At 26.9% G+C, this 23,983-nt stretch overlaps 1 protein-coding gene across 1 annotated transcript; it reads right to left on the minus strand.

Annotated features, from left to right (window-relative positions):
- Positions 1–7,788: 7,788 nt before the first annotated feature.
- On the minus strand, positions 7,789–15,530 carry LOC130812758 (uncharacterized). Its single transcript, XM_057678341.1, has 3 exons — positions 14,559–15,530; positions 10,312–10,483; positions 7,789–8,621 (listed from the first exon to the last, which is right to left on the minus strand). The coding sequence occupies exons 1-3, from the start codon at positions 15,330–15,332 to the stop codon at positions 8,116–8,118; spliced, it is 1,452 nt and encodes a 483-aa protein (XP_057534324.1). The 5' UTR covers positions 15,333–15,530; the 3' UTR covers positions 7,789–8,115.
- Positions 15,531–23,983: the final 8,453 nt, after the last annotated feature.

The raw sequence follows: 23,983 nt of genomic DNA on the forward strand, positions 1-23,983 counted from the left end.
ATAACTTAGTGGTTGAGTACTAGTTTTTTTTTCTTAAAACGCCATAAAATTATAATCTTAAAAACTTTTATAGGGCCACCAATTTAATATAAAACCAAATAGTTCAAGCAAATCTTAGGAGGGTCATATAGAATTTTAACGATTGAATGTTCTAAAATTTTCAAATGAGATGTCTTTATGATGAGATCATCTCTTTTGGACTTATCTAATGTATACTTACGACCTATTTAGTAAGCGATACCAAATGGTGGGAATGAAAGTGATTTGTAGAGTAAATTTTCATGATTCGTATCATGTTTGAAAGTTGGATCATAAAAAAGTTCTTTTGTTCACAATTTTTCATTACCACATAATACCACATTTTCAAATGGTAGTGCATTTGAATGAATTTTGAGAAGACATTGAGATTGTTGAAAGAGAATAAGCATGATTATTAATTTACCAAGAGATATTCCTACCAAAATTATACTAACTTTTTCATTATCATTCACACCATTTAGTATTGATTACCTAATGGGTTATTATTGGTTTAAAGTGATCACTTACAGTAAATTGATCACTTTTTATAGTCTTAGATTAGAGAAATCACTTATAATCATAAAGTGATCAATTATAATATCAAATAAAGATAATTTATTATTTATACAAATTAATCTTACAATGAGACAATCTTAAAACAATACTTATTGTTAAAAAGCTTGTTTGAGGGGTCCTCCCCGGTCTCCATAAGGAAAGATCCGCATTTTGTATGCAACCTCTTGTTTGAGTATATATTCACCTATATTTATTTATTTATGTGAATGAAGCAATCTTATAAACATAATTATATAAAAACATAAAATAAAAAGATAAATAAAATAGAAATCAACTAAAAAAAGAAAAATGTGGTATTAAAAAATATATAATCAAAAGGATAACAAGTAGACAAACATCTCTTTCAAAAAGATGGGTTCATATTGAACTTTTTCTTTACTACAAAAGAATGTTTCTGCATTTTCCTCACAGAGTCACGGTGAGAACAACTTTATTAGCTTTGGTCAATGTACATTAAAGTCCCAAATAACCACTTACAACTTCAAAGTAATCACTTATACTTTTAAAATGATTAATTGTAACCATAAATTGCAATCTTAAACTGATTACGTACAACCTTAAATTGATAATTTACAATTTTAAGTGATCAATCAGAAAAATTAATTGATTATATAAGTTTGTCTCATAATGAGATAGTCTCATACACGACTTGTTGTGGTTCTACGTTATTGGCCAGTATAGGATCATTTTATCTGATTGGGTCAGGTTTGGATTGATCCAATGGGTTATATTTAAAAAAAAACAAATAACTTTTCAAAAAAACTTAATGATTTTTGTGTTTTATAAATTATAATTTTATGAAAATGACTAATATATCTCTTTTAATGCTTGAACAAAAAAATTTTGACTCAAATTACAAATTTAACTAAAAATATAGTAGATTTCAACTAAAAAAAACGATGTGTAACTGAAAATTTGACAAAATGTAGATTTTGGGTCAAAATGATTGAATATGGTTTACAATTAATCAACTATTTTTTTTTCAGGTATCTTAAGTTAGATCTTTTTCGAATTAAATTTAAAAAATTTTGAGTTCTGATCGATCAATTTTTATTGGGTTTTAAAATTGGGTCATGACTCATAAATTGACATATCTATCCTCCAAATTTCACATATTAGAAAGTTTCACTAATTTGAGAATATCTAAGAAAATACACAAATTCTTGTATGAAACGGTCTCATTATAAGATGTGTCTTATACTTGAGTTAAATAGCTTAATAATAAAAACATTTATCATAATAGACCTTTTATATGAACTTATCTCACGATGTGACAGTCTTATACAATAACGGTTCAAGAAAGTATGGGACAATCGCTACTGATCACTAGTAATTAGAGTCACTTTACTCTTTAAGTTCTTATGAATCTTAATCTTAAATTAATACTTACTTTATTTAAAGTTGTAATACTTTTCTTGAAAACTTACGCATATTATGTGAAAAAATTCATTTTATTACCTCATAAGCTGAGAAAAGAGAAATAAGAAGTTGACTATCAAAATCATTTATTTTCTTTTTGAAAATATTACTTGAGAATAATACTAGAAATTTTTAAAAAAATAAAATCATGTAACTTGACAACCACCTAACAAAAGTATATAAATGGACATATAAGACAAACATAAGAAGAGATAGATATAATTCCTCTGTTCTAAAATATTCGCTACATTGTGATTATTTACACTATTCTTCGTTCAAGCTTATTTAATATATTATTGTCGCTAATGTGTAAGAAAAAATATAGTCAATTAGGATCTTATTTGAATCGTCTAATCACATACTTATAATATTTTTTTTATAATTTTTAGATTAGTATAGTTAACCGTAGAAACTAGCAAATATAGTGGAACGAAGGAAGTACTTCTCCGTTCCTTTTTGTTTGTCCAGTTTTGTAGAGAAAAATTTAAATTCAATTTTTAAAGTATATATTAAAGGTAAAATATATTTATGTGGAATCTTGTTAAATTTGTCTTGATGTTAAGTTTTTAATATATAATTTTTATAATTTTTTATGATACATACTTAGATATATTCAGATTTAAATTGTGCTTTAAAAGATGCGAAAGAAAATGCACAAATAAAAAGAAACCGAAGGAATATATAAGAGGATGCTGTATTTAATACTCTTAAAAAGTAAATGTAACGTTTAATTATTTAAAGCACTCGGGCTTTTTAAATGAAGTCGGACAAATAAAAATTTGAATGACTTTACAGCTTACGGAGCACCCCACAAATTAAGATGATAATATAGAAATATAACATCCACTGCTTAGAATAAAGTTGAACAGTTTTAGCTTTTAAGAGAGGGCCACGGCTAAGTACATTACAATTAACAACTATCTTTATATTGTCCTATAAATGTTCCCTTTTTTGAATTAATTTATGTTCTCACGAAAGGAAGTATTAATTATGATGAGTTTTGAATGATGCATGATAAAAGTTTCAAAAAGATTGTAATGAAGGATAATTCCATTTGTTGTTTTTGTTAACTAAAATTTTTAGGTAATATTTTTCGGGTTAAGGAATTACCAACAAACTGAAATGGAGGGAGAACCGAATTATACTTTTATATTCCTAAGCGTTATTAATTTTATAAATACTAATTTTATGTTATTTTAAGTAAGTAGACTAAAACTTATAGATACAAGTTAAGAGTTTGTAGACTATTGGATTTGATAAACTATAGTTATATTGAAGGTGTTTGACAAAAAGCTAATAGTTTAGCTAGTTGATAGCTGATTGAAATAATTAATTTAATCAAATACTTTTATCAATTGATTTAATCAGTTGATATTAAACATGGTATTCAAAGAAATTTGTTTCAAATTAGTTGATTCATAATACCAAGATATATATCAACCATCTAATTTACTAAATGTTAGTTGGCATTAGATGAATTGATCACCCGACCATCTATTTATATCTAAATAAGTTAAAATTGTTGAACAAGATATATTTTCCCAAACATCCCCATTAATTAAAAAATTTTAAATTAATTAATATTTGAGTAATTAATATTTTTTTTCTCCTTATACATATTCCTAATGACTAAAGATATAGTTTTATTTTTATTTAGATGAAAAATAAATCAAGGATGAGAAAATATGTGAATTAATAGTGGAATTTATAGATGTGAATATTTAAGTTGAAGTATAATATTAGATAGATAGATTAAATAAATAAATAAGTAGAAGTATAATATTAGATAGATTAGATTAATATTATTTTATTTGATTATATATTTTTTTGGCAAATAAATTTTTTCAGGTCTATACAACCAAATATGAAGTCCAACTCCGCTTGATTGCATCAGTATATAAAATGGGCCCATCTTCTATTAAGAATTTTCTCACCTTACTCTTGTTGTGCATTTAAACAGAGAGGACCCTTAACCAACCAAAACTAGCTATCCAACGGCAAAGAAGCTAAACATCAAATAACTTTATAATTAATAATAAAAAATATAAAAATAATGAATGAATAATGTAAGAAAATACTCTCTTCATTCCTTTTTGTTTATTCATTTTAAGTTTTTTTTATTTTATGAGTTTATGAGAGAGAAATTTAAATTTGATTTTTAAAGTATATATTCAAGACAAAATATATTCATGTATATTTGTCTTGATGCAAAGAATTTTAATATTTAATTTTTATAATTTTTTATTATGCGTACTATAAGATATCGAGGTTAACAATTTGCTTTGAAATACGTGAAAAAGCAAAGTGTACAATATATAATATAATGTTTTAAAATTGCTAGCTTTGCCTTTTCCATAGATGATATTGATAAGATGACAGAGATTAGTTGGCTAATCCCATCATGACTCATGACTAAAACAATTTAGTGTAAGCTCTTAAGCCGGATAATTTGCTTTATCCTCCATAATTGGGACTTAAAACAATGATTTCTAACTAACCTTAATCATTTGAAAGTGGATGGCAAATAGCATTACCAATTATTAGTACGAGTACTTTCTTATAAATTTATAGGAGTAAATGAGTGATATATGACTTGAATAATATAATAATACTTCCATAACATAAGAGGAGCAAAATATTTGCCTTTATTTATTTTGAAAAAATAAAATAAAATAAAATAAATTGTCTAATCATTCATGTTGGTTTTAAGCTTTTTTTAAATTTTATTTGAAAATAAGTACTTTATTTTAAATTGTAGATTTTGATTATAAATTTATAAATAAAAAATTTAAAAATAATAAAATTTGGATAGTTATTCTCAATTTTACTATTTTTCTTATAAAAAATTACCTTCAACTCAAATTTGAATTAAACAATTTCCCGACACCATCTATAAACTAATTTTAAATTCAAATTAAAATACTCCTATTATTCTCAACCACGACATTAACTAATTCTCAAAAGTGGAACAATTTCCCTTAAGCGGAAAGGTAAAAGTTTTTCCAGCCTATTGCAATTTCTTTAGGTGCTTTGTTGTTTCATAATAAAATAATACTTTCTCTGTTAATTTTTGTTCTTCTCGTTTATTCTTTGTGTATTTTTTAAATTAAGTTTTAAATTTCAATATCTTTAAATAAACATAATAAAAAATTATAAAAAATATATAATAAAAATTATATATATATTAAGACGAATTTAACGAAATCTCACATGAATATATTTTGTTTTCTAAATACTTCCTCCGTTCCATAATATCCGCTACATTTTCTATTTTTGGCAATTTCATATTACTTGCTATATTTTCGTTTTTAGTAATAAAACAATCATTTAAAGTTCTACCTACCCCTATTTTTATCCTACTCTATACTCTATAATAAAATACTACTATACAATACTCTATAAAGTAACATAACAACCTATTTTTCTTTTTTCTTTTTCAGTTAACAATAATAAAATACTATACTCTATAAAGTAACCAATCAGCTATAGTGTAGGTCAATCATTTTTCTTAATTCTCGTACCCATTCAAATGTAGCAACTAAAACGAAACGGAAAAAATATGTCTCAAAAATACTTAATCAAATTCCTCTCTACTTAAAATAAAATACTTTAAATATAAAGAGCAGAGAGATTACTCCATAATAATGTAGTGGCCCGGGACGACGAAATTAATATGGTCAGAAAGGGTTTTATAAAGTGTAGGGCATAGAAGTATTTGTTTTTCTAGCTCCTATTTGTCAAAAAATATTTGATTGTAAATTTAAATTTTTCTTTGTTTTTCTAGCTATTTTAAAAGTTAATTATAAAGAATTAAGTATTATTTTAATTAAATTTAGTATTCTCTTTTTCAGATTAAATTTTGATAAAAAATTTCATCAATTTTTTTTAGTCTATTATATAATTACAAAATAAATAAATAAATTAGTTTGTTCATAGACTGTATCATTAATGCTTATATATATTCCTAATCGTTTGTATATTGAATTTGATTTATGTCTTGGACATCACTCTTTTTATGACCATACTAATTAATTATCGAACTTGTATCATGAGTGATAAAATAATTGGTGCTTATGACTTGTACCATGGATCTATTAAAAAAGCACAAATGGTTCAAGTGATGCGTTAGATATATAGGTTAAATAGACCACTTTATGCAAATTAAAAAGAAAATAAAAATATGGGTTTTTTGATTTAAGATCGTCTCTTTCTCTCAAAAGAGTAGCTGATTAAAAAATAAAAAATCATATTATAATAATTCACTTTTAAAACATTGATAATTGATTAACTGATATTCATTATTTCAGCAAGTAAAAATGAAAAATTAATTTCTAATGAATACATGAGTGTGCTCTCTTAGTCCCAAATAAATTGCAACAATATAATTTTTTTCATTAATAGATTGTAGCAAAATAACAGAGACAGATAATAAAGAAAAGTATTGCGATTTCTAAAGCACTTCGTTCCATAATATCTACACAATATTTGCTATATGTTCATATAATAATTTATATATTGTCCTATTTACCCATATCTTATTCTCACTTCATATCTCTTTAAATCTTACATTGTTATTACATTTTATTGGGTCATGAGCGGTTCGGGTTAATAATGGGCGGGTTATTAATAGGCCTTGGTGTAAAGGGTCAGGCCGGATAATTAAAAGAATTAATTGCGAAAAAATAAATTTACCACTTTTTTTTTATTTTTTTAAGTGATATTATTATATACATAAGTAGATCGATCCAACGGGTCATAAAGTATAATAAAAAAAATCTATTTTATGAACTTTTAAAAATATTGTCAAAGAGGGTCGGATTAAACGGCCTTTGACCCGCCCTGCCCCGTTTAACATTTGAAAAGACCCGCACCTCCCCGACCTGTTTAATTTTTGACCCAACCGCTCCTAGCCGCCCCGTTGAACATCTCTAATTGCTATTTATCAATTACTCCATTTCCTTAATACTTGTGTTAAGTCGAAATGGGGTTCAACATATGTTTTATAAGTTTGACATTAATCTAGTTAAGTTGAGGAACACAAGCTTGATCAGGTCTCAATTCGAGTCTCAACTTCGAAATGATTTTATGTAGACCTGAACTTTAGAAGACTTAACATACAATCTAGAACCCGACTCCATCCTAATTCAACCTTTAAATTGACCTAAAATAAATCAAACCTTAAACAATACAACAGAACAAATTCTAATTGAAAATAGTTTGAATAACTAAATTTAAAATATTGATTATTCACAAATCACAATCCAACTGTTTAATTTGAAGAAAAAGTACTAGTAGCACTTAGACTTCCCTTCACTCCAGCAAAGAGCAAGCGTCTCACATAGAATGTCCTCATCCAACTTAATCAGCAAAGCGTGTAATCTCGGACAATCAATATTAAACTTCATATATTTTGACATTCAATTATTAATTAAATCAATGTTGATGATTTCAATTTTTACCAAATTAATCTTATAGGACGGTTGCCAACTAACACTACTAGCAATTAGTAATTGATTTTTAAATTAACTTTGACTTTTGGCAGCTCAAAAATAAAAAATATTTGGTAAAAACTACTATGAAGTATTTTTCATTGACCGTTAGCTTTTTATCACTTTTTTCTCTGATACACGATAGTCAACAACTAACTACTAATTTATAACAAACTTGCTCGTAACAGTTAGCAAATTAGGTGATTAAACCAGTCAACAACTTCAGCCTAATTAATATTTGTTATGCACCAACAGTTCTGAAAGAAAGTGTTCAATTTTGTGATCATTATTCATAAAAGGGCAAGCATCAAGATGATGCTAGCTAATGTTTAAGCTACTCAAAATATATTCATTATACAAGTGATTTGCCCCCTCTTTCCCATACATACATCATACATTGATACTAAACTAGTACTAAACCCGAATCATTATCATCATCATCCTCGGGTTACTTCTCTAATTACTCTAATTAACCTCTCTCGTGTTAGATTAAGTTCCATGTTTTAAGTAGCCTAATAAGTGGATAAAATAATGAACCAATAAACCCCGTGATAAACAGAAAATTAATGGATCTCCAAGGACACGATTTCTGAACTCGATGAAGCAAACGAGATCATACCAAATCTCGTACAAGCTCATCAACCAGCACCGCGAAAATTGCAACTTCAATGTCCAATCCAGATCCATGGATCTCCTGTTGAGGATTTTTCCAGTTGATATCAGTTTTGAGATCCATTTCTACCATCATATCAATAGTGTTTGATTCAACCTCTTTCCATGACTCTAATCTCTTGCAAATCCTTTTAATTACTTGCTCGTCATATGTATATTCTTCGCAATTTTCCTCGATGATAAGATCCGAAATGAGTCTCTTGATCCCGGGTTTTTTCACATCTTGAAAGCCTGATTTTGTTATGACTTCTTGCATAAATTGATGGTTTTGTTGTGTTAGTTCATCATATGTAAGGAAGTGACAATCATATTCTTGGAACTCATCATTTGATTGGTTTAGAGCATACTCTTCTTCTGCTTCACTCATTCTTTTCTCTAACTCAATTGGGTCCAATTCAGCTAATTTTTCAAACCTGTTTAGCTTGTGCAACAGCTCTTGCTTGGCTCCTGTAAAATTATTACATAAGGTTAAAATCCAACTTTGTAATTAAGCTAAAAAAAATTTCATAAAATATTCGAGTTGGATACTTGAATATGTACACGAGTCCGATACAAGTACTCAAATTGATGTAACATAGTTATAAGTTATATGTTCCAAATTCCAATAACTGATTGGCTAGTTGTTGGCTGATTTAACCAAATGAAAATATTAACTAGTTTGCTAGCTGTTAAGCCAGTTTTTTAAATCAGCTCTATAGAAAATGATTGCTAACAATTAGTTCCATGTTGCCGGTTGTTTTTCAAAAGATGTGGGTTAAAGGCCATCAAAGCTACTTATTATTTTCCTTTAGAAGTTATTTACAAAATACGTCTTTCATCTATTTTGAAAAACTAGAAAAAAAAAAGAACAATCAAAAAGTCATTCATCAAAACAACGAAAACACTACCCAAAATTTTTACAATCAAAAAAATATTAACTCTGTTTTAAAATAATTACAGCTGATTGTGACATATAGTGTGAGAAACTGTCAATATCAATTGAAAGTCTCATTGTCAATATCAATTGAAAGTATAATAGAGCAGAAGAAATAGTAGGTAGCTAGTCATGTAAAAAGAAAGGTCCAAATGTGAAAAACAAAGTACAAAGCTTAATATCGAGCAAATGAAACACAAAAACCACACATGCAATCGAGCAAAATCCAAAAATGGAACCCACAAAAAGATTGTATGGTGCAAACTACAAAGCAATGTTGAAACATACTACTACATTAGTAGTACCTACACATTAATGTCATGTCCTCATCACTATATTGTAATCCCCCGTTTAAGTTTTTTTTTTTTTTTTTTTATTTTTGGGTGTTTTATTTATTATTTTTATAAGAAATTTTTTTATTTATATTATAAATTTTAGATAAAAATAACTTTACTTATCTTTATTTTAATATTTTAATAATGCTTATGAACCCCACATATTTTTCATTAACTTCATTTTAACATTTTTATATTCTTTATGATCTTACATGTTTTCTACTAACTTTATAAAAATATTTTTTTTTATTAGTTGTGATCCTCATATTTTTTCCACTAACTTCCTTATAATATTTTTTAATATATATGGTCCTCACTTTTTTTCTATCAAATTTGTTACTCCCTCCACACCAATATAATTCTCACATTTCCTTATTTGGCAAAACCATATCAATTGTCACATTTTTATTTTTGTCAATTTTTTTTTACCTAAATATCCTTAGTTCACACAAATAATTATGAATATACCCTCATATACCTTACTTACCCAACTACCCTTCACTACTTACCCAACTACCACCTTTTTAATGGACCCCACACCACTCTTAATATCCGTGCCCAAACAAATGAAACATTTATATTGGTGTGGAGGGAGTATTTACTTAAATAATATCTCCACTATAAAAAAGATTCTATTTTTCTTATTTTCCGTTAACATTTCTTATGGAAACTTCATTGAGGAACGAAAGGAGTACCGTTTAAACAAATAAACAAAGTTAAAGCTTACTACAAAAGAAAAACAAAATGGGCTAATAAATGCCCTTTTGTAAAGGAAAAAGACCAGACAACAAAAATCAAGGACAACCAAATTAAAGTATATGAATAATATTTTGTTTGGAATTAATTTAAAAATGTTAAAAAAGGAATATTGAAATTGGTTAATACTTACTTTGTACAAAAGCGTAGCTGCAATCAATATCGTAATTGTCTTCATCTTCATTCCCATCGTAATCGTCTTCGAAAGGAGGATCCAGCACGGAAACTGGGCTGTTCTGTTCTTTGTCTTCGTCTTCTTCTTCGTCCAACTTCACTAAGCTTTCGTGTTTATACATTGCCTTCTCCTGCAATGTCAGAGTATATAACATATCACATTAGATCGATTTTTGTCGATAATTTTAATATCAATGTAAAAAAGTTTTATCAATTTAAACTTTTAATTAAGCTTTTATTTGGCATATAATTAAAAAATGATTTAGACCCAACCCACAATGATCAAATTATTGAACATAAGTTGAACCATTATGTTTTTGTTGGAATAATTTGTCTCACATCAGTGAATTAAAGATAGTGTACACGTTTTTCCCATTGTCATATAATTTTTAAATGATATTTTCGTTGATTATGAATTACACTTCGATTATATACTGATATTGACAATAAATTTTGGACAACTTAAGATTTTTACTTACTTTTTAACCAACTTAAAATAGTTTTAAAATATTTATCTAGATGAGATATATAGATTAGATGTTTTTGGTAGTTTAAATTTTTGGCATATGATTCTTGTTATATTATATATTGTTTTTTCCCTATATGTTTAATAATTTGAAATGTACACGACTAACCTAACTAATATTCTCCAAGAGAAATACGCCAAACTAGTATTATGATGCTTTATTAGCTTAAAACAATAATTGATCCACCAAAAACATTGTTGATAAGATAAAGAATTGACTCAATGAAATGAACCTATAAATATGATAAGCCAAATTAGAAGTCTAAATTCAATCACTACAATAATACAACTTTATTTTAAACTAAAATACTCTTGATAATAACTTTATAAATGAGATTTTTAAAATAAAATTATTTTTACTATTCTTTTCAGATTTATTTATTTTATTACGAAAATCAATTAACAGAATACTTTTAATTAAAAAATATAACTCCCTCCTTTCAATTTAGTAGTATAGAGAAATAAGACATTTTTCTTAAATAAAATAATAGATCATTAATAAAAAATGAAAATAATTCAAAACAAGTAAAACAACCCAAAGAAACAAATAATATTAAAAGGGTGATACCAATAGAGTATTTTAATTGCTAATGAGATGGTTAGATAATCCAAAAACATAATTTGTCCGATTAGAAAAAATAGAAACAAAAAATAAAATAATTATTTAAATGTATGCCCATAAACTGACAATGTCTTAAAAGAAAAGATATTACTAGTAATTGGCGAAGACGTGATCAAAAAAAGTACAATTTTGTTGAACCACCAACTTCAAGGTGCATTAATAGGACTTCTTGACATGCATGCCCTTGGTCTTGGGCAGATTATGTCCCTATTAAAGGGTAATTTCGTCTTTTCCACTAAACAAAACACCCCGGCAAAAGAAGCTGGCTACAGATTCTATTACCGACAGCTCAATTCAGTCAGCTTGCTGAGTCACGACTACACTCACTTCTAAAACTATTACACTTTTTTTGTTTTATGGACTAACTTTGTTGTTTTGTTACTTACACTCTTATTATACTCCACCATTTTTAACTAGGTTAATATAAATACTTCATTTATAATTTATAATTTATAATAATTAATAACATTTTGTGAGTAATCAACTAATAATCAATTAATAATTTTTGTGTTCAACTTATTCAACATTATTTGTCATTTTGATCTGTTATATTTATTTTGTATTATTTTTATTTTTAAACAATAATTTATGACTCTCTTCTAATCTCATCTATACTAATAAATTTTAGTTTTATTTTAAATTTATTTGTACAATTTAATTTAAATGTTAATTATTACCAAATATTTGTATTTTAAAATAAACATTTGATTTTTCTCTTAATGCTAATTTAAAGGGATGTCAAATATTTTAGTAAAATATTTTACTAATCTAGTCAAGACAAGGGGATGTCAAGTTGTATAATATTTTATCTTACAATTAAAATATTTGAAAATGAGAAAATAATCTCGTTTATAGTAAAAAATTTAATAATTAAATTACTACTCTACTTTTAGTTTACTCTATACTCTATAGTCTATACCACAGTGATTCTTTTCGGTTGAATTGGATAGCCCTTTTACATAATTTGACTATGACTCAATATACTTTGACTTCCCACAAACTTTTACATAATCCGTTTTAAGTAGCCAAGAAGTGAAGTATGATGTGACCTAAATTTGACACAATTACAATTAATAGGATAAATCTTAAACCGATCTTTCAATAATTTTAGGTTATGTTATTATCCGTATTACAATAAGCATTTTAAAACATTGTCTAAATTTTTTATTTAAAATTTGAGGATTAACTTTCATTTGTAAATTGTAAACTTGGCTCATAAAGTGTTTTAAAATCTTACCGATTTGATTTTAAAAAAATCTAATAGAAATAATATGTCCAACTAAAATACTAATCAAAACAAAAAATATTATCATTTTAAATAGTAAAATAAATTACAGTTCAATTCAATTAGATTTTGAGTCAGGTTAAAAATTACAGCGTCTCTCATAAGATATTGTCTTTATAAAAGACGGCTCTTCATGTCCAGGTCCAACAATAAAAAAAAATTTAAAATTGACGCAAGCGGTTGAGCCTATTTGGAGTTGGTGTTATAACTTATTGAAGTTGGTATTAGAGTTGGTGTTATAACCAATTAATGTTGGTATTATAACGTATTTAGAGATACCAACTTTAATAGGTTATAATACCAACTCTAGCAGCTTATAATACCAACTTCATAGGTTATAACACCAACTCCAAATAGGATTACACAACGTTCATTTTTTAAAAGTTTTTTTTATAACTAATAACGAGCCGGCCCATTTGAAACGCGTCTCTTATAAAGACGGTCTCAAATAAGAATTTGTGTAGAAATCAGATTGCATTGATTCCCTCCCTTCATTTTATAGATGTAATTTTTTACTCTTTCATTTGATTCTTTTCTAAATTTCCTTCAAATAAATGAATTTGCCACGATGTTTATATCAACTTAATATTTACCCGATCTAACTAAAATATATTTAAATATTATTTATTTTTAAATAATTTTATTTATTGATTATATATTCATATAAGGATTATAGCTAATAGGTAAAATTATTTTATTGAATAACTTGAAGTGTTGAACATTGAAATGTCCACCTCAACAAATCCCATTAATTTCATTTCTTATTCGATTGGTCGAGAATAATGTAACATCAATCACCAAAACACCAAAATAACTGTAAAAAAAAACATATACCATTGGTGCTTCATTTTTACTCCATTTACCTATCTACATTTGTTTATGTATCCATTCATGATGAGTCCATCAACCAATCATGATATGAGCAATCAATTATCCAACAATTATAAAAAAATTAAATAAATATTACTATCGTATAATAAAATAAAAGTAATATACATTTAAAAATTACAGTTAAATAGCTACATATGGTTAATAATAATTATTAAGGAAAATCATTAAATACTTCATCTAACTCAAATTGATTGTTATAACACTTGTTTTAAAGATATTTATGCATAATTAAAAATTATAAAAGTTATATTATAAAATATACATTCAGTCTACTCAAATGAAATAATATTAAAAAATACTTTATTTGACTATATTTTTAGTTATACTAATTGACATTATTAATTGTTTAAGCTTTTTATATATTACGACTAATACGTAAGAAAAATATAGTTAATTGGAATCTTGTTTGAATCATGTAATGACAACATTGATTTTTTATAATTTTTAGATAAAGATAGTTCAATGTATAAAATTATAATTAATTAGAACAATACATTAGATTGCTTAAAAAGCATATGTATAAGAAGTAAATGATTCCAATCGGTTGTAAGTTCATTATTAGTTACTATGACACAAAATTAGCTTATGTAGTGTCTGATAAGAAATATTTCATTTTAAATTTTAGATTTCAATTATGAAATTATAAATGAAGAATTTAAAAATGACAAGATTTGAATAGTCATTCTCAAAGTTTCAACTTTAACTAGTTTAAAAAACAATGGTAGAGTTTAATACAATTACAAATTTTCAAATAAAATTATCGTTTTCAAACATAATATTACAGAAATTAAAATGATTATTATAAAAATTAATAAACAAATAGAACAATAAATAATGGAGTATTATTAACTTGGGTTTAAAAAAAGTGGTTAAGAGACAAACCTCAAATCTGCAGCGGACAGGGGATTTAGCAGGAGAAGAAAAAACCGGAGAACGTCGTTCAGGAGAAGGGCTTTTATGCAATGCAAAACGAAAAGGGCTCAAAGGACTTAAGCAAACTCCATTGAAATAATCTCCATTATTGCTATTACTTTCTTTCAAAACATTTGTAAATTCAAATTCATCATTTTCTTCTTCATCTTCAAATGATCTTCCACTACTAGAACTTTCTAAATCCATACTACTTGATCTTCCATTACAATACGAAGAATTAGACGATGAAACTGAAGACGAAATACTCGCAACTTTTTCTTCTTTTATGTTTTCATCCTCTGTTTTAATTTCATTCGATTTGAGTTTCTGGGTTCGATTTCGAAGATTCAATCGTTTTAACATGGACCCAAATAACCCAAAACCCGAATTTTTAATCTGGGTTTTGGGTTTGGATTTGTGTTTTTGGATCCGAATAGCAGCATCAAGGAGAAGAGCAGCAGTTTTAGCAGGAACATGAAGGAATACTCTGCTAGGGCTCTTATTAGGAACAGGGGAAGGTGGAAATTCAAAAAATTTAGGAGATTTTCTAAAATCAGGGGAGTTTTGAATAGAGAAAAAACAAGCATTTTTGCATAAAATTGAAGTGGGTTTTGATTTTTTGATTTGAAGTTTAGTTTTTGGTGCTTGTTTTGTTAATTGACATTTCCTATCTGCAATATAATCCTTTAGATAAAAGGGTTCTTGATCTTCTTTTAGTAGTTCTTTCAAATGCTTTTGAGCCATTTTACTTCCCAAATTTAAGATGGGCAATCAAGAATTTTTCCCTATTTAGTTCCGCTTTTTGAAAAAGAAAAAGTTTGGAGCTTTGATTAGACCAATTGGGTAGATTTGCTACAAATAGAGAATGAAGGGGAGGATAGAAATTAGAAAGAGAGAAAGAAAAGGAGGAAGGAATGAGGAGAGTTCCTGATTCAAATCTGGACAATTTAAGAAATCGAGAATAAGTAGTGGTTACTATTTTATTATTACCGCTTAATATTTTTTTTAATTTCAGTTTACTGTTGTGTAAAATTTATGTGATTGATATAATTATTATATTTTCGAGCCGCGAGATTTTTGGCTGTATTTCTTTAAGAAAAAATTACTTACAACAAATTTAATTTTTTTATTTTCATATAGTAATTTAAACTTTTAATTAACTATGAATAATTTTAATTTTAGAATCACATATCTAAGAATATTATTGCTCAAATAGTAACCTATATTTACAGGTTAATTGCTAAAAAAAATTAAAAATTAAAAATGTTAAATAAAAGTTAAAATCAAAAATAAACTTGTATTTCTATTTTTGATTTTTAAAATTTTTTAATTTTTTTATAATTTATTTTTTTAAGAGTTACCTAGCATGGTGCCTTTTTAGTAATCACCCTTTATAGTTAGTATTATTCATGATTAATTAAAATTTGAGATAATTATAGGGAATCAGTAAAATACTGAATTATTCTAAGCAATTTTTTTATGTGTATGGCTTATAATATTTTTTTCTTTTCTGTATCAACAGAATACACTGAATATGATTGATGATAATGAATAATACAATTATTTGGAAGAAAAGGATTAATGGATGGCAGTGTTTTAAGTTAGAGGTGTGTGAAAAGAAGAGTCTGAATAATTGGCAGTAAAGTAAGAGCCAAGAGAGGGTGGGACTGTGGGAAAATCTGGGGTTATCAAAGCCAAAGCTTAAGGGGGGGATACCAGCCAAGGGCTTGACTTGTCAATAGAAGGTAACTGTGTGCCACTGCTGTGGGCCTGTTATTTAGGGCTAGGGAGTAAAATTGAAATTTAACAATTTGAATTTTACCTCATTTTTTTAATGAAAATAAATAAATATAACATATTTAAATCTAACACATCGATGAATGTAAAAACCACTATGTATTTTTTGTATTTTATACTTCATTTGGTTAATATACTTGGAGTGTAGTGTAAGATATAATTTGCTTTTGTGAAAGTTAGAAAGACCTTAATCCACATACATGGCTTATTGAGTTAAGTCTGATCAGGTCAGATTAGGTTGAGTTAGGCGTTTATGAAGTACTCTATATATATATATATATATATATATATATATATATATATATATATATATATATGTCTTCTAAAAAATGATTTTTTTATTTGTTTTACAAGCTAGTCTTCTTATCCAATCAGCGTATCTATTAATTAAATTGTTATTAGATTAACGATATTTAAAATTCTAAGACTGTTATTTGGACTAATAAAAAATTTTGTAATCATTTTTTTCAATGCCAACATTATTACAGAATAACTTTTCCCTAAAGAAGTTTTTTTATTAACATTACTTCAAGAAATAATTATTAATTTGAGCTCTCCACAAAAGTTTTCTATATCTTCCCATTTTAATAGAACATAACTAAAAAGAAAATAATATAGCTCATGTAAAACAAAACTAAAAAATTACTCCTTCAATTCTAACAACTAATTTATTTCTTTTGCTTTTTCAACCTTTAGAGAGCTAAGTGGAGACGCCCTCGACCTATTATCAAGGATTGTATCGGTTACTATGAGCAACTCAAGTATCATCAAGTTTAGGGCATATATTTTCCACAGACTAGCTTTTTGTATTTAAAAATTAGAGTGGGTGTTCAGTTTGTTATTTGACTCCCTATCAACTACTTAAAAAGTTTCTTTTTATGAAATAAAATATAATAATAATAATAATAATAATAATAATAATATAGGCTGATGATTCAAAGTAAAAAATAACCGGATAATGATGTTGTGCTATGAGTAATAACTAATGAGTATAACTTTATAATTTGGTGATTTGCAATATGATAATAAGATTACTCAAGGTGATAACCTTGTGGGCTTGTGGCTCAACACAAGAGACTCAGCATCTTAAAATTATGTTTTATCTCATTTTAAACAAATATATTTATTCTATATTTAAAAAAAAATAATTTTGAAGTATAATTTAAAAAGACTTGAGCATTGTAAATGTGCCATTTCAGTAAAAGGTGCCCACTTTTATCCTTCAATAGCGGAATGAATAATGTACCTTTAAATCTTTACAATTGACAAAATTCAAATGGATCTTGAAGGAAAGAGCCCACAAGTTCTGAATTCAAAGAATTAATTTTTTTTTACTCATTTGAATTGGTTTTTTCTTTGAGCAAATGGTTGGTAAAGTATGTTATATCTAGTACGAATGAGTAATTATAGTTACCATGATCTTGTTTAGTTAACTTACACCGATAAAAATAATTAAGTACTCCTATAATTTATAAAAGTAACTTTATCAGTTGTTTGCACTGATAAAATAATTAAGTCTCCTATAATTTATAAAAGTAACTTTATGAGTTGTTTGATAATAGTGAGTAGGAAATACTCTTTATGTTTATTCTTCTTCTTTATCCGATATGCACAATTCATATGGACAACAATAATTACTTTAACACCTATCAACTCCAATAAGAAGGAAAACATGTAACCCATTTACAAGGAGTTCATCATTAAATGAATTGTTGGATGTAGAAGTTATATTCCACGTTTATAAAGCACCATGTTCTCTTCTTCTCCGATGTAGCACACAAATAATAGTTATTTATCAAGGAACCAACTCAATCAAAAACTTAATATGATGATTTAGGTATCAAAATATGTTATATATACTCTAACACGAATCCTTACACAAGGGCCCTTTAGGCTAAAATTGTGGATGCAACATATGTTCACTCATATCTAATGCTTTATAATCTAATTTTAAATGAGGGGTGATTGAGATTCGAACGAGTGACTTTTTATCACGTTGGCTCTGATACCATGTCAATGAATCAACTAAACCAAAAACATATATATTTAGTTGAGGCCCATAATATATTATATATTCTAATGATATTTCAAATTAATATAAATAATTTTCTTAATCTATTTAATATACTATAATATTAAAACTTTACTAGTCCAACCTTTTGGTATTTTAGTTGTTACTCGATGAAGTAATTAAGATAAAGAATTGGCAAGTGCAAGTGTGCAAGAAAGTTAGTGAACAAGAAGAAGAGAAGTTAGAAAAGGACAAGCAAGCTATAAAAGTGGAGTAAAGGAAACCGGGCGTGCTAAATTTTGACAGTGCTACAGAACCAACTCGTTTAAATATCGAAAATAGAGATCATCAACTTTACTTTTAAGCCGTCGGATCCTCAAATTATCTGAAAATATTAGTACATCACATGATTTTATTTATACTAGTAATAGTATAGTAATACTTCATGCATATAAATCCATGCTTTAGATTAATGCACGTAACCCCAACAGTAGTGTACGTATAAAATACTTATAATGGAATATAATCTGTAAAGTCAAAATCAGGAATTTCATAAAAATTCCCACTACCTTTAATTTGAAAAAGGAGGGAAGTTAAAAAGATATAGGAATAGTAGTACAATTTACAGAATGAAAAGCTGAAGGAATGTTATGAATGAATTATAAGTAGCTAGTCCTACTCCTTAAAGTTGGAATTTAGGGTTTAGAAGTGCACTATTATTGGTATATGAAATCGACACTACAACACATTAACAAAATACATTGTTGCCTAAGACACCCTAACACTCGAACAGAAAAAAGAACGAATACGTAAACTGAATCTAAACATTGCGGATATATTTCATATATAAAATGGAAAACGAGGAAAATACTTTGGTAAAAATACTAGCTTAGTAGCTAGTTTACTAGTTGTATAGAAAAAGAGACTAGAAAATAAAGGATCTAAATGTGATCAAGGGAATCTTTTTTGAAAAATTAAATATTCAATTCTACGTATTTATTATGCTGGTTGAAATAGTTATAAAAAAAACCATTTTAAGCTTCAAACGAAGAACACAATAAAAGAAGTATACATGACCTAGAAAATAGAGTTTATTATCATCAATACTACTCTCACATTATTAAGTATTATTACAAACGTATAATTAAGTAGCTAATTAATTTAACAATATCCTTAACACTACAGCTGGATGATAATAAGGTTAAACATAACATAAACAAATGACAAAATGTTCATGTAAGATAATATTGTGAAAGTTTGGTAGCTATGAGTTTAATAAATTTACTTTTACAATTACTTTTACAGGTGGTGTTTGTTATGGAATACTGCCAAGTGCCAACATTTAAGGGTGCCGAAATATTTAAAATTTTTATTTATTTGTTTTCTTAACTTCGTTTTTTACTAATTTAGTTTCTCAATTATTTTTAGATAATTGGTTTTTTGGATTTTCGAATTTTGCCATCAACTGTATACAACAAAAAACAATAATTTTTTGCGTTTAGAAATCAATTTAATCATGAGTTTAAGATGATGATTGAGCTCCTAAAATATATTATATTTAGGGGTCGCTTAAATTGAGTATATATATTTAAGGGGGTAAAAAAAGTCAAACTAGTGAAATAAAGGTAACTGAAGGTGTAAATGAAGTAATTGAAATACTTGTGAAAAATGTAAAATGAGAATAAAGTGAAAAAGATGAATAAAAAAGGATGATGATTTCCTTCATTTGGAGTAAAGTATTTCCCCACACTCCACTATGGTAAATTTATATCCCCAATATGAGGAAAATAATTGTTGTTTTTTCCATTTTTATTACTTTCTAACCAATTTTTCCACCTTTTGAACCATCAAATTCCTTTAAACTTTTATCTAATTAACTTTATTTACCTACTTTGACTTTTATTTACCCCTTAAATATTCACCCTCAATCCAAGCGACCCCTAATACTCCATTTGTCTCATTTAAATAGCTATATTTCATCCATAATCATGTTAGAGTATATAAAATATTTTGGGGCATGAATCATAAGCTTAAACTTTTGGTTGAATTGATTCCGTTTATAGTATATAAAATATTTTGGGCCCTCAACCATAAGCTTAAACTTTTGGTTGAATTGGTTCCGTGACATGCTATCGATCAGTAGCCAACATGACTAGTGCTCACGGGTTATACAAGTAAGTTTGCCACTATAGTGAACAATACTCCCTTTGTACCTTAATTTAAACTTTGTACGTAGTATTTTATATATGTTATAATCAAAAAGCTCTTATTTTAATTGTTTAGTAATGAAAATTATAGTAAATATATTAAATTCAATGTGATCTTAATACATTCACATAAATGATGAAGGGCAAGGCAAGTGTTTAAGCTTATGGAAGTGATGATATAAAATGATATCTAAAATACACAACCACCAATTGGTTGCAAATAAGTGTGTTGAAATTGCACAATCCAAGAAAGCAATACAAGTTGGTGAAGATAGAAATCGAGAAAGGAGAATACGAGAAGCAAAGAAGGAATCAAATAATTGAGGAACCAACCAAACATTGCGCATTAAACAAAACACGTACACTACAGACAACGTACAGGCCCTAAACGCTCAATTATCCATAATAGAATCCTAGGCACGCTACCATCTTCACCTTATTCACTCTTATTACTTTACTATTTTCAATAGGGTAGTAAATACTAAATAGTAATACTTAATTCACTATTTAATTACTATTTACTATTCTCTTTTTTTTTTGTTACATTTTATTCAATTAATAAACTAAAACAAATAAAAGACACTTTATGAATTTTTTTACTTAGCACTCAAAACAATACTTACATAACTTAATTATATTATAGTGGTAAATTTTTTGATTTTTCAATGGTTGGAATTTCTTCTTGAGATAGATATAAAGCTAAATTCATATTCAAAAACTATACCGTATATATAAAAATTACTACAATATTATCATGAATTATAAATTTAACACACTACACCGTATAAAAAATTATAGGAAAAAAATGAAAACCTAAGGTGTAACCAACTGTTGAAGTATATAATGTCATCAAATATATTTAACAAGTTTATACAACTTACATATATACACATATAATACTTTATTTTAGTATATAATAAGTTGTTATAGTAAAATTATCTAAGTTGAACTTTGTAATCACAAACTTTTTTTTATCCTGTACACAAAATATTAAAAAATTATTATTAAAAAACATAAGCCAAATAATATGTACATTTTTTTTTGGTTTTTGAGATGAAATATATAAAGAGGATTTTGGACATACTGAATAAGGACAAAATACGTAAAAATAGAAGTCAAAATGAAAAACAAAAAGAGAGACCCACAAATCTCCGACCACGTTTGATGAATCATAGACGTGGGTGGTGTAACCTCAACAAAACGTGGTAATCTTTTGAACAAAAAATGCAAAAAGAAATAGGAAGGAACCAACAAATTAAAAATTAAAATACAAATTTTGGCCTTATGAATTGCACCATTTTGACGGTGCATTTATATTTAAATTGTCTTTTGCGCACCCAAAAATAATAATATGAATTGTCGTATTATTCTTATTCTCTTATATTTTTGTCGTTCAAACAACAAATTTAGAAACAGATCTTTGAGGGGTATTTATTTGCACCTTGTGCATGCATGGGGCTGCATTTTGTTTTAGTATTTGTTTGTTTTCATTTTTTTTTATAAATGCTCCATATTTTCTTATAGAGATTTTAGTATGTATAGACTGCAAAACAAAATAAAAGTCTAGTTTATACATATTTATTTGTCCCCTTTTATGTTGACCCAATATGGACAATTGTATTGTGTTAGATTCGTTGGTGGCGATTGTCTAATGCTTCTTTTCAACTTTGTATAGGAGTAATATTTGAAGATGCCTCCACTATTAACAAGATAAAACTTAAGGTGCGATTGGGTCAAAGATTATAATATAGTTATTTGACTGGTTAAAATCGTAGTTTTTATCATAAAGGAATTTTTAAAAATTGAGAGAGGTAGTGGTCGATTCTAACACTCCTAGCTCCGTCTATAATTATTACTCCATTTTAATAATTTTTAATTTTAGAAGTTGTACTAGTTTTATTATTATTCGAGGGTAAAATTAAATTAAAGAACCCTACAAGCAAAGGATTAGGAAATTAATCCTTCTTGTTGGTCGTTAGACTGAAAGGGATGAAGGGGGAAGTTTTCAATCAATTGTAATGGTTTTACTTAATTTGAGTTTTATTCTTACTAGTTACTAGTTGCACGTTTTTGAGTCGATGGACTCTTTGACCGCACTATCCTTTATGGGTATAAGTTGTCGTCTTCTTTTCCTTCCCGGACCCTGATTATAGTTTTTCCATGAATAAAATACAATTGATTTGATGATGATGACACTTTATATACTAGTCCGTCTAGTAGAGCTTTTAGTGGGCAAAGGTTAACTATGCCCTATATATATATATATATAATATAATATAATATAATATAAATCTATATATAGCTCACAATACTTTCTGATTTCTCCTCTTTAATATAAAAAAATAATACTAACTCCCAATTAGCAAGGAAAAGACAACGATATGTTTTCTCTTAAGTAGAGTAATGAGATTGTTAAGCACCTACCAAGTGGAATAATACATAAATCAAGTTAATAATCTTTCATGTCATGCGTATTTCCGACAAAGATGTTTATGTTCAACTTAATCTAAGCTTATATTAAATTGTTAATTGATCCTCATTAATTATGGTTAATGCGTTTATTTGTATTTCAATTAGTGATACTGATTAGAGAAATGACATGGAAGCATCAAGTATATCCTTCATTACACGCATTATGACAAGTGATTAATATCTTGCATTGATTTGTTGATTATATATATGAGTCCAGACTTAATGGTCGTTTACTCTGGTTTGTCTTACGTGCATATTATGACAAAAAAAAAAAAGCGAAGCTATGAATATTTTGTGGCAAGTGATTAATATTATAGTGTTAATTTATGAATTAAAATAGAAAATAACCGTTTTTGACATGGGTCTCAATACATGATGTTTATCGTTTATTAAGTTTATACAATTATGTTAAAGTTGGAGTAAGTAGTACTTTTTATAGACAAGGTATAATGATCGATTTTCACTTAACTCTTTCTTTACTTCAATCTACTTTGTAGCAAAAAAAAAAGTTAAACAATTCACTTAAAACACTTATCACGAACCTAGGCAGCATCGAAAAAACTATTCGATTGAGAATAAGGATGGGCATGGGTTGAATCTGAGTTTGGTCTAGTTCAATCCAGATCCAAACCCTTTTTTTTGTGGAACTAGATCGAACCCAAATCCGTAACGTCTATAAAATTTTGACCCAAACCCAAAGCCCTAGGGTTTGGTGGGTCTAAGGTTTAGATCTGGGTCTAAAACAATAATTTTTTCCTGAAAATTATATAAAAATATATTATACCATTTTCTTCCATTTGTATAAGATAATTAAACATTTTCGATTCACTTGGATCTTCTAATACTTTATACTAATTAAGTTACCAAATATATGAAGTTTTTTAACGTTTAAGTTCTTAAAATGAAAT

The sequence above is a fragment of the Amaranthus tricolor genome, chromosome 5 (genome assembly GCF_026212465.1).
Source record: "Amaranthus tricolor cultivar Red isolate AtriRed21 chromosome 5, ASM2621246v1, whole genome shotgun sequence".
Classification (NCBI taxonomy): domain Eukaryota; kingdom Viridiplantae; phylum Streptophyta; class Magnoliopsida; order Caryophyllales; family Amaranthaceae; genus Amaranthus; species Amaranthus tricolor.